This window comes from Schistocerca nitens, chromosome 5 (assembly GCF_023898315.1).
Source record: "Schistocerca nitens isolate TAMUIC-IGC-003100 chromosome 5, iqSchNite1.1, whole genome shotgun sequence".
Taxonomy (NCBI): Eukaryota; Metazoa; Arthropoda; class Insecta; order Orthoptera; family Acrididae; genus Schistocerca; species Schistocerca nitens.
In genome coordinates, this window is record NC_064618.1 from 85,826,888 (window position 1) to 85,841,201 (window position 14,314).

Sequence of the window (14,314 nt, forward strand, 5' to 3'; positions counted from 1 at the left end):
GCAGCTAACAGACAGAGAGCAGTTGCAAAGTCAGAAGTCATTTTGGAAAACTGTAGCAATCCATCATAGGTTCGGTCTTGTAGCTGGTGTACTGCAACATAATTTATGTGAAGGTTCAGAAGCCCAGGTATTTAATACTGTAAATATGAGGAAATGATGTTATGACTGGCCAGTGATGACCAAATGTCACCTACTTTTCTGAGCCAATCCTTCATCACCCCTCTATTTTGCAAGCATGCCTTTCAGGGCTTCAGCTTGTTGCCTTTCCACCATATCAGCAGACTGACAGGTGTTCTTGTGAAACTTTTACTCTCTCTTATGAAATCAATCTGTGCTGTCTCAGTGATGTTATGTCTTCTCCTCACTGAGGTCATGTTGCTGGGTTTTCGATTCAGGTGTCTCGCTCGCATGAGGTGAGGCTATATCTCTTCTGAGTTTGCTCTGTTATTCACAATGTCAGTTTTCTGCCTGTTTGTCATCTGATTGTGACGTGGGGTATTGATCTGCCTTGGCTTGGCTTTGTCCTGCTATATAACAGATCTGCTGGTGCGACATTGAAAAACTCCTGTCGCCATCAAGATCTGAAACAGATCTGATCCCAATGGAATATGTGTGGAATCAGCTTGGATATCAACTCCATCCCAGAACCAGTATCCAGAACATCAAAGACAAGTTACAACAGTTTAAACCAGCTTGCCTCATGAGAGGATACAGCTTTCTTATGACATCCATCATAACTGACACACCGGGCCACAGGGGTTGCACTGTCTTATTGATGGTAGGCTAATACAGTCAAGTTCTTTGTAAATTTGACTCAGTTTTCTGATCACATTGCCTACCATTCAATCCATGAAATTTCATTTTGTTTCCTCCTCCCCTTTTTGGTGTTTCACTGTTTCTGTCAAGCACAGTATATGAGAATGCAAAGTCACTCTTGTATATCACATTGTTCAATAATCATGTTTATGGCAAGCATTTGCATTTGTATACATACTCTACAAACCACTGTGAAGTGCATGGGTACTTGGAATCGTACCACATGCTTGAGTTGCTTCCAATTTCAGTCACCTCAGCAATGCAGGAAAAACGTCTTCTGAAATGACTCTTTGTGTGCTGTAATTAGTCTAATATTGTCTTCACTGTTTCTATAGGAGTAACAACTAGGAGGCTAAAGAATCTCTTTATACTCTTCTCTTAATACTGGTTTCTGAAAGTTTGTAAGTAGCCTTTAGCAGGATAATTAGCCTCTGTCTTCAATTATCTGCCAATAGAGGTTTCTCAGCATTTATGTCTTGGTGGATTTGAGTTTCTTGTTTATTGCAAAAAGTACACCACTTCTGTTTTTCATTAGCCTATCCTTTTGATAAGTACTTAAATTTTCCTTGAAAATCTCACCACTATCAATTTCGGGTTTCAACCACCTCTCTGCACTTAGTAATATGTGAGCTTCGCTGCTTTTCAGGAGTGCTTCAAAAAAACGCTTGTGAACAGCCCAAATGCAGTCAGCTACAGGAGTAGCTGCATCTGATGCATAGTGCACAGCTAACTCATTTATGGGGACCCTACAGTTCTCAACCCTATGATGTATGTCCAGGAAGTCACAGCCTAGCTTGTCACAGAACTTTCAAAGTATCTGGTTGAGTCCTTCCACTCTATTCAAAACCAAAGGGCCACGAGCAGTTCTGGGCACAATGCTGCAAATTGTGAGCTTCATTGAAACTCCATGCAAAAGGTTGGTCTTCTCAACCTTCTCTGCCAGTCATTGGAATGACCCAAGAACAGTCTTGGAGCCCAGATGATAGGCATTATTTGTTCCAATGTCCACCACAATCTGCAGTTGGTTGCATCCTGTTCCCTCAATGGCTGCCAAAATAGCCTCTTCAACAAGTTGAATGAGGCCCCAAGGTATACACACAAGTGCACCTGGTTTCCTTTCCTGTCCCTTGCTGCCATTTCCCTAAGGGGTACCATCATTCGACATACATTTGAACTGCCAACAATTAATAGATTCCTAAACTTTTACATTTACCTCCTCTTGACACCAGACAGAACAGGTTTGTCCAAAATAAATGAAGTGAATCCCACTGGCTCAGTTTCAGTTTCAGTGAAAGACAGCACCTCAAACTTGTTGGTTATGGGGTTAGTATAGCTCCCTGCATCCTCCTTTGTCTCCAGATATGCTGTAAAGAAAGTTGAGATCTACTAATGACATATCACTGCCAGTCAAAAGGATGAATAAGGACAGTGCCCACACTTCCTGCAGAGGAGACAGGATGCACACGAGAGGATAGTACTGAAGATATCATTGGCATCACTGGTACACAACTCTCATGAACTCTTCCAACACACCGATTTGCAGCAGTATTCAGGGAAATTTCCAGATACTTATAAATGTCAACTAACTAATCGTGTGTTTGACAACTGCATTCATAGTGGGGCTGCACTGTGGCTGCTGCAGTGTTTTACAAGGTAGTGAACAAATAACATTTACTTAGCCTTCTGACTATCTTTTCCTCTGTTGAGCTAAAACAATTACTAATTCCCTATTAGAACTAAAGCAGATGCAAAATGAGATTTCTATTAAGGCAACAAAAAAATCGTTTAAAAAATATTAGCTTCCTAAAACTTTCTGAGGTTGATCATGGTCACTAACAAATTCTAAAACAGAATTAATTTGTGATAAATATAGATAATATATGCTCCTACTGAAGGAGAAGGCTAAATGTAACACAATATGTTTGTTACAATACCTGCTACTGTAACTAAATCACAAATGCCAATTCAGTACTATGAAGTAGTTTATGCACAGGACACTGGTAGTTTCCAAAATTCTCGTAAATGTATGTTTATTTGCTTTGATATACACCAAAATTTGGGAAGCTCTATTCTTTGGCAGTAACTATAAGTTGCAAATGCTGATTTGCTATGAAATAAGTCATTAACAATTCTGATAACTTACAAAAAATTTCAAAAATATAGTTTTGCAAACATCGAAAAATTCTCAAAAATAACCTATTTCTGACCTAATCATGCAATTAAATTAGAGAAAGATTGTTTTGAATGAGAACAGGCCTACTATTCTCGAAAATTTTAAAAGAACAAGTAGTTTTAAATCCACAGTTGATGATAACAGTATTTTTTTATAGTGATACTTGCAAATGTTCAAAACTTCTCAATATATCACAATACACATGAGTATCAATACAATCAATGAAAGATTTTGTGAACCAATGGGAACAGTCAAGTATAAAGGGGTAAAGTATATGTGTGATGCATATGAAGATTTGGGTCAGATGGGGGATGTGCTTGGACAGCGAAGGCGGTTAAGGTGACCACTTGTGTAAAGTGAGAAATCCGGGTTTGACTATTGGTCTGGCACAAATTTTCATCTGACACCACTGAGTTTGCTCAGTGCCTCCGAGTAGCTAAATATAAGATATTTCTTTCATCAGTAAAACATGTAAATATAGAATTTCAAATCAGCACGAATCTGGCACATGCCGTCTCACACAAAGGAAAATTCCTAAGTGCAATTATGATCTGAAATTATTTATCTCATATTACTTCAAATACTCATTGTTTTTCCACCCCAATGTATTTAACACTGAATACACAACAGTAGAAGGTAGTCACTATTTAATGTTACAGCATAAATTTTTTCCTGGAATAAAATTTTGCTGTTTATATCAAGCATACATCTTATTTTACTCAGTTGAACTGCCATCAATTTTAGTTTTAAGTCTTTTACATATAGGGAAACTTAATTTTCTCACAAACAATGCTGAATGCTGAATCACACTCTTACACTGTTGTTAGCTGCCATATTTTTATTCATAGAGACAGTCACCTTCTCATGCATAATTCGACACTTTCCCTTTCGTTTACATGCTGTTCTCCAATACACCAGTAACATTTCAGTGTACCTAGACCCAGTTTCTGACAGAAAGCATCTTCAGAATTACCAGCATTCACTGTGACATGCTAATGCTAAACACTTTCTCTACTGACCGCTTTTCATACATATTGACTACTGATATTTTTCCATCTAGATTGCATTTATTTTTAAAAATGTGGCCTATTTCGGTCCTATACGAATATCTGGTTACAAGAGTATCCTGTACAATTTATGAGTACATCACAGAACATCATTTATTTTATATTGTCAAGTGTTGTGGCATGTAGATTTACTGATAAACTGGAGAGGTTACTATTGTAACTGATGTAGCCAGATCTGAAGATGGTTCATGTGGAACTGAAACTAGTCTCCATTTTAAAAATATGACAATTAAATGCACAATAAAATGTGATATATAATAGTTGTTGATTGCTGATTTTCTCCAGAAAGACAATATGTTAATTCTTGTGAATATTGTCCACTGTTCATACCCTGATGAGATAAAATGCTATGACCACAGACGTTGTGAACATGTGCTGCAGTAACTAAGGTACATAAGCAGAGCATTGACAAATGGAGAAACATTCTACTAATGCACTGGGCCACATATGGAGAAATCCACTGCCATAAGTGACTTTGACAAAGTACAGATTGTATGGAGCAACATCTGGAAGAGAGCATCTCAGAAATGGCAAAATTGGTCAGCTGACAATGTGTAGTTGAAGGATGTGAGACAATAAGTAGGTGACAAGGTGTTGGACATCCATACTTCATCACTAAACATGGAGTAGAGGGCTTTCCTGCTCTATAAAGCAGGGTGGGTGAAATCTAATGACTGAGTACAGTGCTGATGTGGGCATTTTGGAGTACATTGTTCATGGAGCTTTACAGCAGATGACTCCTGTGTGTTCTCATGCTGACCCAACAACAACACCACTTGCAATTGAAGTGGGCACAAGACCATCAATATTGAATTGTGAGCCAATGTGTTGCTTGGTTGGATGAATCAAGTTTCTTGTTACAACAAGTCAATGGATGTCCATGGATTTGCTGTCATCCAGATGAACAGTTGGTTGAAACATGCAAGACACTATGGACAAAGGTCAGTGGAGCAGTATTATGCCACAGATTACATTCAATTGGGCTCCAAAGGGAACTGTGGTAGTAATCGAAGACTGAGCACTAGGTAAACATTATGGTGAATCACTTGCAAGCCTTCACAGCTGATGCCTTCTGTGACAATGATGGCATCTTCCAGCAGGGTATCTGTTCATTTCACAAGGCCAAGATCAAAGTCAGTCTTGCTGTGGCTGCTGGTGTGTGATTGTATGTATGTGTGTCAATGTTGGCACTTTTGCTACAGAAAGAGCAAGAGTTTGAAAGCTAAAGTGTGTAGTGTCTTCTGATGCATGTTTCTATGTGCCAAATATCAGTCTGCTGTTGGTGAGTGGTTCCCTTTCATTTATTTTGTGTGTTATTCCAATCAACACTCTTCAGTGTTAACTACATGTATTTATGATTCATTTCCTTAACTAACAAATATTGAAGAAGCATGAACTATTCTGATTTAGCTGACAGTGTAGCATTGTAGTGTCCTAACACAGAAACTTGAGCATCACTCCTAAAACAAGAAAGAAAAACCATTTTCATACCTTATCACACAATAAAAAAGTATGAATGTGAATGTGGAAAAAAATCACCATTTTGCAGTAGGCAGCAAAAACAATACATTTTGATTCAAATTGACCAGCCAAGGAGTATTATCATTTTTATGCACTAAGAAGAAAATACACTTGTGCTAGATGTATGGAAAGTGGATATTAATTGCTTGGTAATATTTAGTAATTCACACTTGTTTCAGATTTCTCTAAGAGTTAATGGAAGCCATAACTGTGGAGGTACAGTTCTGAATGAGGAATGGGTTCTTACTGCTGCACACTGTGTGTACCGGTAAGTGGTAAGTGAGCAGTAGTAGTTATAGGGATTGCACACATGAAACAAATCGTAATAAAAAAAATATGGTATTCACTCAAAATGCTTATACACTGTGATACCAGATTGTAACTGCACCCACCCCCCCTCCTCCCCCTCCCCACATTATTCCAATGTTGCATTATGAAACTTCGGTAAGCAGACTTCTGTGGGGGTCAAAAAATGAAAGAAAATACAATTATTAGGAACATCTACTGAAAAACGTGCCTGGCTTGCAGAAGTCTGCCACCTGGGCAGGCACTGATCCAGTATTTGCTGTCAAGGGAGAGGTCTTAATTTGTTACTGTACCAACCTTCACACAACCAAATATAACATGTCACAGGTGCCTATGATTTTAATAGTAATAACAATAAAAGGCATAAAATGTTTAATAATAATAATAATAATGATGATGATGATGATGATGATGATGATAATAAATTGTTGCAGAAACTACACACACAAATGAGTATGTGCCTACAGTGTATATCACTTTAATGAGGAAACATTCAGAAGTTCAACACACAGTTTGAGTATAATGTCAGGCTGAATCCACTACAATAGAGTCCTGAGAGCAGAACCAAGTTAAAATGTGAAAACTCAATAACAAAATGAAGCCATGTCCACTCTGCTCTGGGATTATACCAGGTAGACTGCATGTCAGTCCCTCCACATGGCACTGTCTGTTGGCTGCCCACACCAAATCTGATACAGTGCTTTCTTCAATGTTTGATCATGTTCTCACCTTCAGGCTGGACCTTTGCCACTGGGTGCTGATGTGGACAAGTTGAATTGGAGCAATTCATGCTGGTACCTCGCATCCCATTACAGTAGTGGCGGCCAATGTAGTTATTTGATATGAGTATTAACATAGGGTTATCACAATCCTCTCCCATTGGAGGGCAATTGTGAAATTGTGTAACCCTAGCATATCTCCTCCTCAGCTTGGGATGTCGCATGCTACCCAGCAAAGTGACACCTGTTTTCTCCTGAGCACAGTCTATGGGAACTCTCGGTGTGGGCAGGGTTCCATGTTGGCTGCATCCAGAGAGCAGGCCACTGGCAGCAGTGAGTCCATCATGGGTGGCTGCACAATGGTGCAAGGCCAGCCATGGAGGGCACTGATACTGAGACAGAGAAGATGGAATCTCAGAGGTCAGGAGAGTGGAAGGCTCGGGAGGTGTGTGTGGGTGCAGCGGAGGTAAGTCCTCAACCCGCACGCATAGTTGCTTGCAATGGCAGGCTGTCAGTCCAACCTCCTTCTGCAGTGTGAAGACTCACTGACCCCACTGGGCACAGACGACCACTCGAATCCAACAATCGTGGTGACCAAAGGTGCAAGCCTAGATGGGGGTCTACAGTGTGTAGTGTGGTGACAGAGGCACCTAGGCAGGTGTGGGGTGGACAGCAAGAAATTCAGCACCATGCACAGCTTGCACCTGTGCAGTAGCTCATATGGGCTCTTCCCAATGGTTGGCATGGATTTGTAAGAACTAAGAAACAGTATGGTGCCTCTTCGGTAGGGGCATCTCTGATGTACTTCTTCATTTGCATTTTGAAAGTCAATAAGAGGCAACTCCCTCCCTGTTGAACTGATGGTAAAATGGGGGTGCTCTGACATGGTGGATACTAATTTGTGCACAAAAATCTCGAAAAGTCTGAACTGAACTGTGGGAGAGGCCTTCTGTGGAGAAGATCCAGGTGAGGACCTGCACCATTGATTCTGCTATTGTGGAATGACAATTATGATGTATGGAAACTGGGATCAGGCATCTATGACCATCAACCAATATGTGTCCAAAAAGGGACCTTTGAAATCTAGGTAGATGTGCTCCCATGGTTGTGAAGGTTCCGGCAAGCAATAGTGCTGGGGTGCAGCATGGTGTACGGCACACTTGGGACAAGCAGCAGTTAGATGTTCAATCTAGCAATTGAGTCCTAGTCAGGAAATGCGTTGTCAAACCAGCATCTTTCTTCCCTCTCCCACTGACCATGGTGCAAGAGACAAAGGATGTCCCACCTGACAGACACCGGGATGACCACTCACGCCACTGCCTCTTCTGTTGTCATAAAATTACACCATCAGTGAAAGCAAGTATATGGAGCAGCACAAGATAATTACAGATGGACTCAACATCTGAGCCATAGGGCATTCCAGCTACCCCTCTGAATATGCTGCCGCACCTAGTGGAGAACAGGATCTGAGCTGACAACACATGTGACATAGGACCTTCTAATAGAGAAATCATCCACAGTTCACTGAGCTTTTTCATTGAGGTAGAAACAAACGATTTTTTCCTTGTTGGAACTGGGGTCAACAACCATAGGGAGATGCGAGAGAGCATCTGCATTGGAATCCTGAGCCATCAAGAGGAAGTGGATCTCATAGTAATAACAACTGAGGAATAGTGCTCACTGCTGAAGTCTATGTACCATCTTGTCCAGCAAATTCACCATGGGGCTAAAGAGGGACACAAAAGGCTTCTGATCTGTGACCAGGTGAAACTTGGTACCATATAGGAACTTGTAACTTCCTGATTGCATAAATAATTGCAAGTGTCTCCCTCTTGATTTGAAAAGAACTCTTCTGCACAACATTGAGCATCTTTGCATTCAGTGAAACTGGCTGTTCTGAACCGCTGAAATTGTGATGGGCCATTATGGGGCCCCCAGGCCATATCTGGATGCATCCGTAGCCACAGCAAGCTGTCTGCCCAGCTGAATGGTGGCCAGGCACAGAACCAAAAAGGACTGTCCTTCATATTTGTGAATGCTCAGTCACATGCTGCTACCCAAAGAAATGACACATCAATTTTCAGTAACTGATTTAGAGGATATGCCACAGTAGCTCCCTGTGGGATAAATTTGTGGTAATAAGTAACTTTACTACAAATGCCTGTACCTCTGTTACCTTGGAATGTCGAGGGAGGGCCTCAAAAGACACAACATGACTGTTTACTGGATGGTTCTCCTAATGGGGAATTGTGTGTCCCAGATATTCAATAGAGGGCTAGAAGACTTGTAATTTATCCAGACTGCACTTGAGACCTGCATCCTGCATGGTCTGAAACAGAAGCCTAAGGTTACATAGATGTTCCTCAGTGGTAAAACCTGTGACAACAATGTTGTCAAGGTAGTTCATACAACAAAGAACACATTGTGCAAGTAGCTCCAAAAAGCACTGAAAAAGGGCCAGAGCACTCATGACCCCAAAAACCAGTCAGTTGTACCTTGGGGCATGTTGACTCCAAGTAGTTGTAAATACACCTCTAACAGATCCAGCTTTGAAAAATACTGTCCTCTCTCCCCCCAACAGTGTTGTCATCACTTCTTCTGGATGTGCAATGGGGTATGTAGTGACCATAGATGGTGCCTACCAGTCAGTTTCTTGATAATCACTATTGGTGTAGCCACTGGGTAGATGATGTTAACTCAGTGACATCCTTTACTTTGCCACATAGTGCAAGTGGCATCTGTCTGGCTCTGAAGAAATGAGATTGCACTGAGGGTTTAAGAGTAATGTGCACTGTAAAATCTGCACTATTGCCTGACCCAGATGAAAAATGTCAGAAAATTCCTTTCAAAGTGCATTCAATTCCTGATATGGAACAAGATCAGAAACTACATGAAATGAATCTGTAACCATCAACCCAAATGACATAAAAGCATCCAAGTCAAATAAATTTGCCATAAAGAATTATCCAGCACAAGGAAAGTAAGTGGGCGGACCACCACCTTGTATGCCATTTCTGCTGTAAACTGTCCAAGAATAGGGATTTATTGTCTGCTACAACTGACAAGATGGTGCAAGGTAGGAGACAACAGAGGGGAGCTGAGGCACAGATACATGTTAGAATTAATAATCTATGCCATTGTACCTATATCCACTTCTAACTGTAGGGGTGTTTCCCATTAATAGTCACACTGGTGAACAGATTGTTAGAAACAGTTGCAAGATTGTTGCACACAGGGCTGACAATGTTAGTGTCCATAGAACGAGAGGTTGAGGCCATAACCTGAGCTGACTGGGCATGGCACAGTACTTCGATGTGTCTGTCATTTCTTCATACAGTGGTTTCAAGAAGACTAATGCTTAGGGCAGGCCAGCTATCACATTGAAAAAACAAGCAGGGCAGGAAGACAGGAGCTTCAAATACACCAGTCCACTGTGGATGTGTTTGTATGGAGCACAACAGCCTGGTGTGCTACATTGCTGTGATGTGTGCTTCCGAAGCTGTGCTGGACTGCCAGTGACAACCTATGCTGACAGTGACCATATTTGCTCAGGAATCCAGGTGATAGCCCACCACACAAGAAACTTCAAACAATTGTGCAACAGAGAGGACTTCTTCCAGAGTGGGGTCTTCAAATTATAATACCAGTTGGTGGACTTCTGTATTGGGAGCCAATCAAATAATAGCATCTGTAACCATTGCATTAATGTGCCTTAGAATGAGAAGTAATGACACAGCACTTTTGATTAAGATCTTGAAACTCTGCAGTCCAAGCCTGATATAACTGCTTCCTGCACTGCTAAAACTCCACTCTTGTAGAAATAACATGAGTATGCTGGTGATAAAATGACACCAAGTGATATGTTTCAGCAAATGAAAGCGACAGAGGATCCTGAAGAGAGCTAACTTTCCTAAAAACTGGTACATTTAGGGGTGATATCCATGACAGAAAGAGAGCTTTGATGGAATCAATGTCCTTTACATTGAAGGCTGTGAAGTATTGTTGTAGATATTTCTCATATGACTCCCAGTCCTCAGCAGCCTCAACATAAGAGGGGAAAGAAGGTGGATGAGCCAGCCATCACTGAGGTCTTCCACAGGGGCTGATCAACACACTGTCCAACACGGCTGTGTACTCCTGCTGTTTAAATTCTACATGCCTCTGCCTTTCCAGCTGCTGCTACAGTAAGCTATGAAGCATAACCTCCAAGGTCTTGCGTGTCAACATTGTTAAATCAACTAAAAACTTACGTGAACAGAAAATGAGGTGCCAGTTGAGAAGGCACATACATTCTGTTTCCTAATATTTGAAGAATTCTCTATCAAAATATTTTTGAGACTGAAAAAGTCTTGAAACTTTTTAATGCCATCAGATATAAATGATATACATATGTCAGTGCCATACAACAGCAGACTACACAGTCTGCATAATACATAAAGCGAATATCCCCTACTACTCTATAAGATTCTAAGATTCTAAGTTAAACATTACACTTTAAATTTTCAGTCAGCATTTATTTGCTGCATATGATTTGAGCATCATTCAGAGACACATAAAATGTTTCTCTAATCTATTTTATTTTACTTTTTACAGACAAATGCACTAATATCATTGTCTGGTGTTGGTATACAAATACAATTATAATTTTTAGTTTGGGCAATAAAACAGGAGCCACATCCAGTACACTCTCTATGCTGTAGTCATCAATGCTAAGAACAGTATGTTGCAGATTTATCTCACTTTGAATAAATATTGAAACCTCTCTGTAGTTTTGTGTTTGTATGCAGAAAAGCATACACCCAAAATGTTGAGAAATAAGGTAGTTAATTTAAAATTCTAATAACAACTTAAAATACAGGGTGATTATAATTAAAGCTAAACTTTCAAGCTGCTGTAGAAATAACACCACTGGTCAGAATGATGTCAAATTGCAACAGAATATTATCAGAGAAGGGGGAAATATATGGCAGAGGAAAAATAAATAGTTACAAAATAGAGCAATAGATGGTGCTGCAAGCATCATAATTTAATAGTGGTTGGATACAAATGACAAATGAATCATACAACAATGCCTAGGGTGTATGTCTGAGAGTTAAACAGTACTACTCAGTGTGCATGGGTGTACAGGTGTGATACTGTTAGTTACGTAGCCCATGCACCACAGCAAGGTCATATCACATTGGATGAGAAAAATCGGTTTTTAACTGCCCTGAGGCCAAAAACTGCATAAAAAGCATCACTCACGTCAGTTTTTAATTGTCCTGAAGCCAAAAACTGCATAAAAAGCATCAATCACACCGGTTTAATTGTCCTGAGGCAAAAAACCGCATAAAAAGCACAAGTCAAAATCATATTGGATTATTAATTTCCATGTGACTGGCACAAAACATTCAACATGCTGTCCACCATTTTCCGCAACAAGTTGAAATCGAGAAACAGCATGTTCCACAACTGATCAAAGTGTTTCCGGGGTCAGGTTAGAATGTGTTGTGCAGTGCATACAGCTAATTTTGCAATTGGAACACTGAACCCAACATCTTTCAGACAGCCCCACAGCCAGAACTCACAATGATTAAGATCATGTCATCACGATGGCCAGGCTGTAGAGAAATGGCAGCTGATAATTCTAGCATTATCAAAATGGCACTTCAGCAGCTGCTTAACTGGATTTGCAATGTGCAGAGGTGCGCCATCTTGCACGAAAATGATCATATCCACACATCCATGCTGTTGGAGAGCTGGAATGATGTGGTTGCACAAAAGCCACAGATAGCGGTTACCAGTGACGGAACGGGTAACAGGACCAGAAGCACCTGTCTCTTCGAAAAAGTATGGCCCTATGATAAATGATGCCGTAAACCCACACCACACAGTGACCTTTTCAGGATGAGGTGGTAATGGTTGATTTGCATGTGGATTTTCTGTTGCCCATATTTGACAATTCTGTGTATTGACATATCTGTCACATGGAAGTGGTCTTCGTCTGTCCACAAAATCTTCCACAGCCAATCATTGTCCACTTCCATGTGAGCAAGAAATTCTAAAGCAAAGGTTTCTTTCTCTTGCTGACAGGTCAACAGGGAGCAGCTCATGCACATTGGTAATTTTAAATGGAGAGCAAAGAAGGATGTTTCATAGGATTTTACTCATCATGCCCAAGGGTATGTCCAACGATCAGGCAATTATCCATGCACTACATGTTTGCACACCACTGCTCATCTCCTCCTGCAGTGCTGTGGCCACTGTTTCCACAGACATCAAATCCATTCGTTTCCTCCCTCTACCAGGTTGCACACCAAAAGAACCCATCTTTTTGAATTTACAAACCATTTTCTCCAGACCCATTGTAGTCATCGGACCAATGCCTGTTTTCAAATACTTCAGTGTCTGGAACTTCTGCAGAGTCATGTGTGCACAGTCATCATTCTTGTAATACAGCTTTACAAGCAGAGCACGATCCTGCATTGAGACAGTCATGGTGAACATCTGAGACCTGGTGGTCAAGGGAAGGCAAGATTCAGTTACGATTGTGGACGGGGCAGTAATCAGTTACTGCTGGTTCCCTTTTGCAATTACACACATTTACTTTAAAATGGTAAATCCAGACACAGCAATAAAAAAAGATATCACACATTACTAATGAAGGAATAAACAACTGTGTAATTAATAGTGCTTTCAGTGCATTACAATTTACCAAATGAGCATTAAATGCAGACACAGCAAATAATGTTTTAGAAACAAGCCAATGTGATCCCAATTAGAATTTTAAGGCAAGTAACCACAGTCATGGCTGAGGGCCTTTAACACCAAGAACAGCAATTATAAAAAAATTTAACAACATACTGTAAAACAGAAATGCAATAGCAAGGTTAATTTACAAGGACAGGCAACTGATCACCACACAGGTGAGACAAAATGATGGTAAACTTGGTAGCACAACCATTTAAACCTGCTGCAACACCAAGAATGGAAATTCAGAAACAAACAATAAAACAGCAAATACGAGGGCCGTTCAGAAAGTAACCTCCGGTTGATTTAAAAAAATACACCAAGTTAAATAAAAATATTTTAATATATACATCTTACAACCACATCTTTGCACTATTTTTCTACATAGTCTCCATAGCGATTGAGGCACTTATCGTATCTCTTCACAAGCTTTGAAATTCCTTCTGCATAAAAATCACCCGCTTGTGCCTGGAGCCAGCCTGTGACCGCATCTTTGAGCTCTTCGTCGTCATCAAACCGCTGTGACCCGAGCCATTTCTTCAAATGCATGAAGAGGTGATAATCACTTGGCGCCAGGTCTGGGCTGTAAGGTGGCTGGTTGATAACGTCCCACTTGAAGGACTCAAGAAGGGCCGTTGTTCTGCGAGCAGAGTGAGGACGGGCATTATCGTGCAAAAACACGATACCGGACGTCAGCATACCACGGCGTTTGTTCTGTATAGCCCGTCGTAACTTTTTTATTGTTTCACAGTACACGTCTTGATTAATGGTCGTACCACGTTCCATGAATTCAACCAACAACACCCCTTTGGCATCCCAAAACACCGTTGCCATCAGTTTTCTGGCAGAAAAATCTTGCGAGGCTTTTCTTGGTTTGGTAGGCGAATTTGAATGTGCCCACATCTTTGATTGTTCTTTTGTCTCAGGGTTCACATACTTAATCCAGGTTTTGTCACTGGTCACGATTCTGTTTAACAATGGTT

The 14,314-nt window shown here is 40.7% G+C and overlaps 1 protein-coding gene across 2 annotated transcripts in view; it reads left to right on the forward strand.

The window, feature by feature from the left end:
• The window catches only part of LOC126259798 (chymotrypsin-2-like), a 205,368-nt gene that overhangs the window by 65,975 nt on the left and 125,079 nt on the right, over positions 1 to 14,314 (forward strand). For both annotated transcript variants that reach the window (XM_049956820.1, XM_049956821.1), the window contains exon 3: positions 5,757 to 5,845. In XM_049956820.1, coding sequence (XP_049812777.1) covers positions 5,757 to 5,845 — 89 coding nt within the window. The remainder of the gene's footprint in view (positions 1 to 5,756; positions 5,846 to 14,314) is intronic.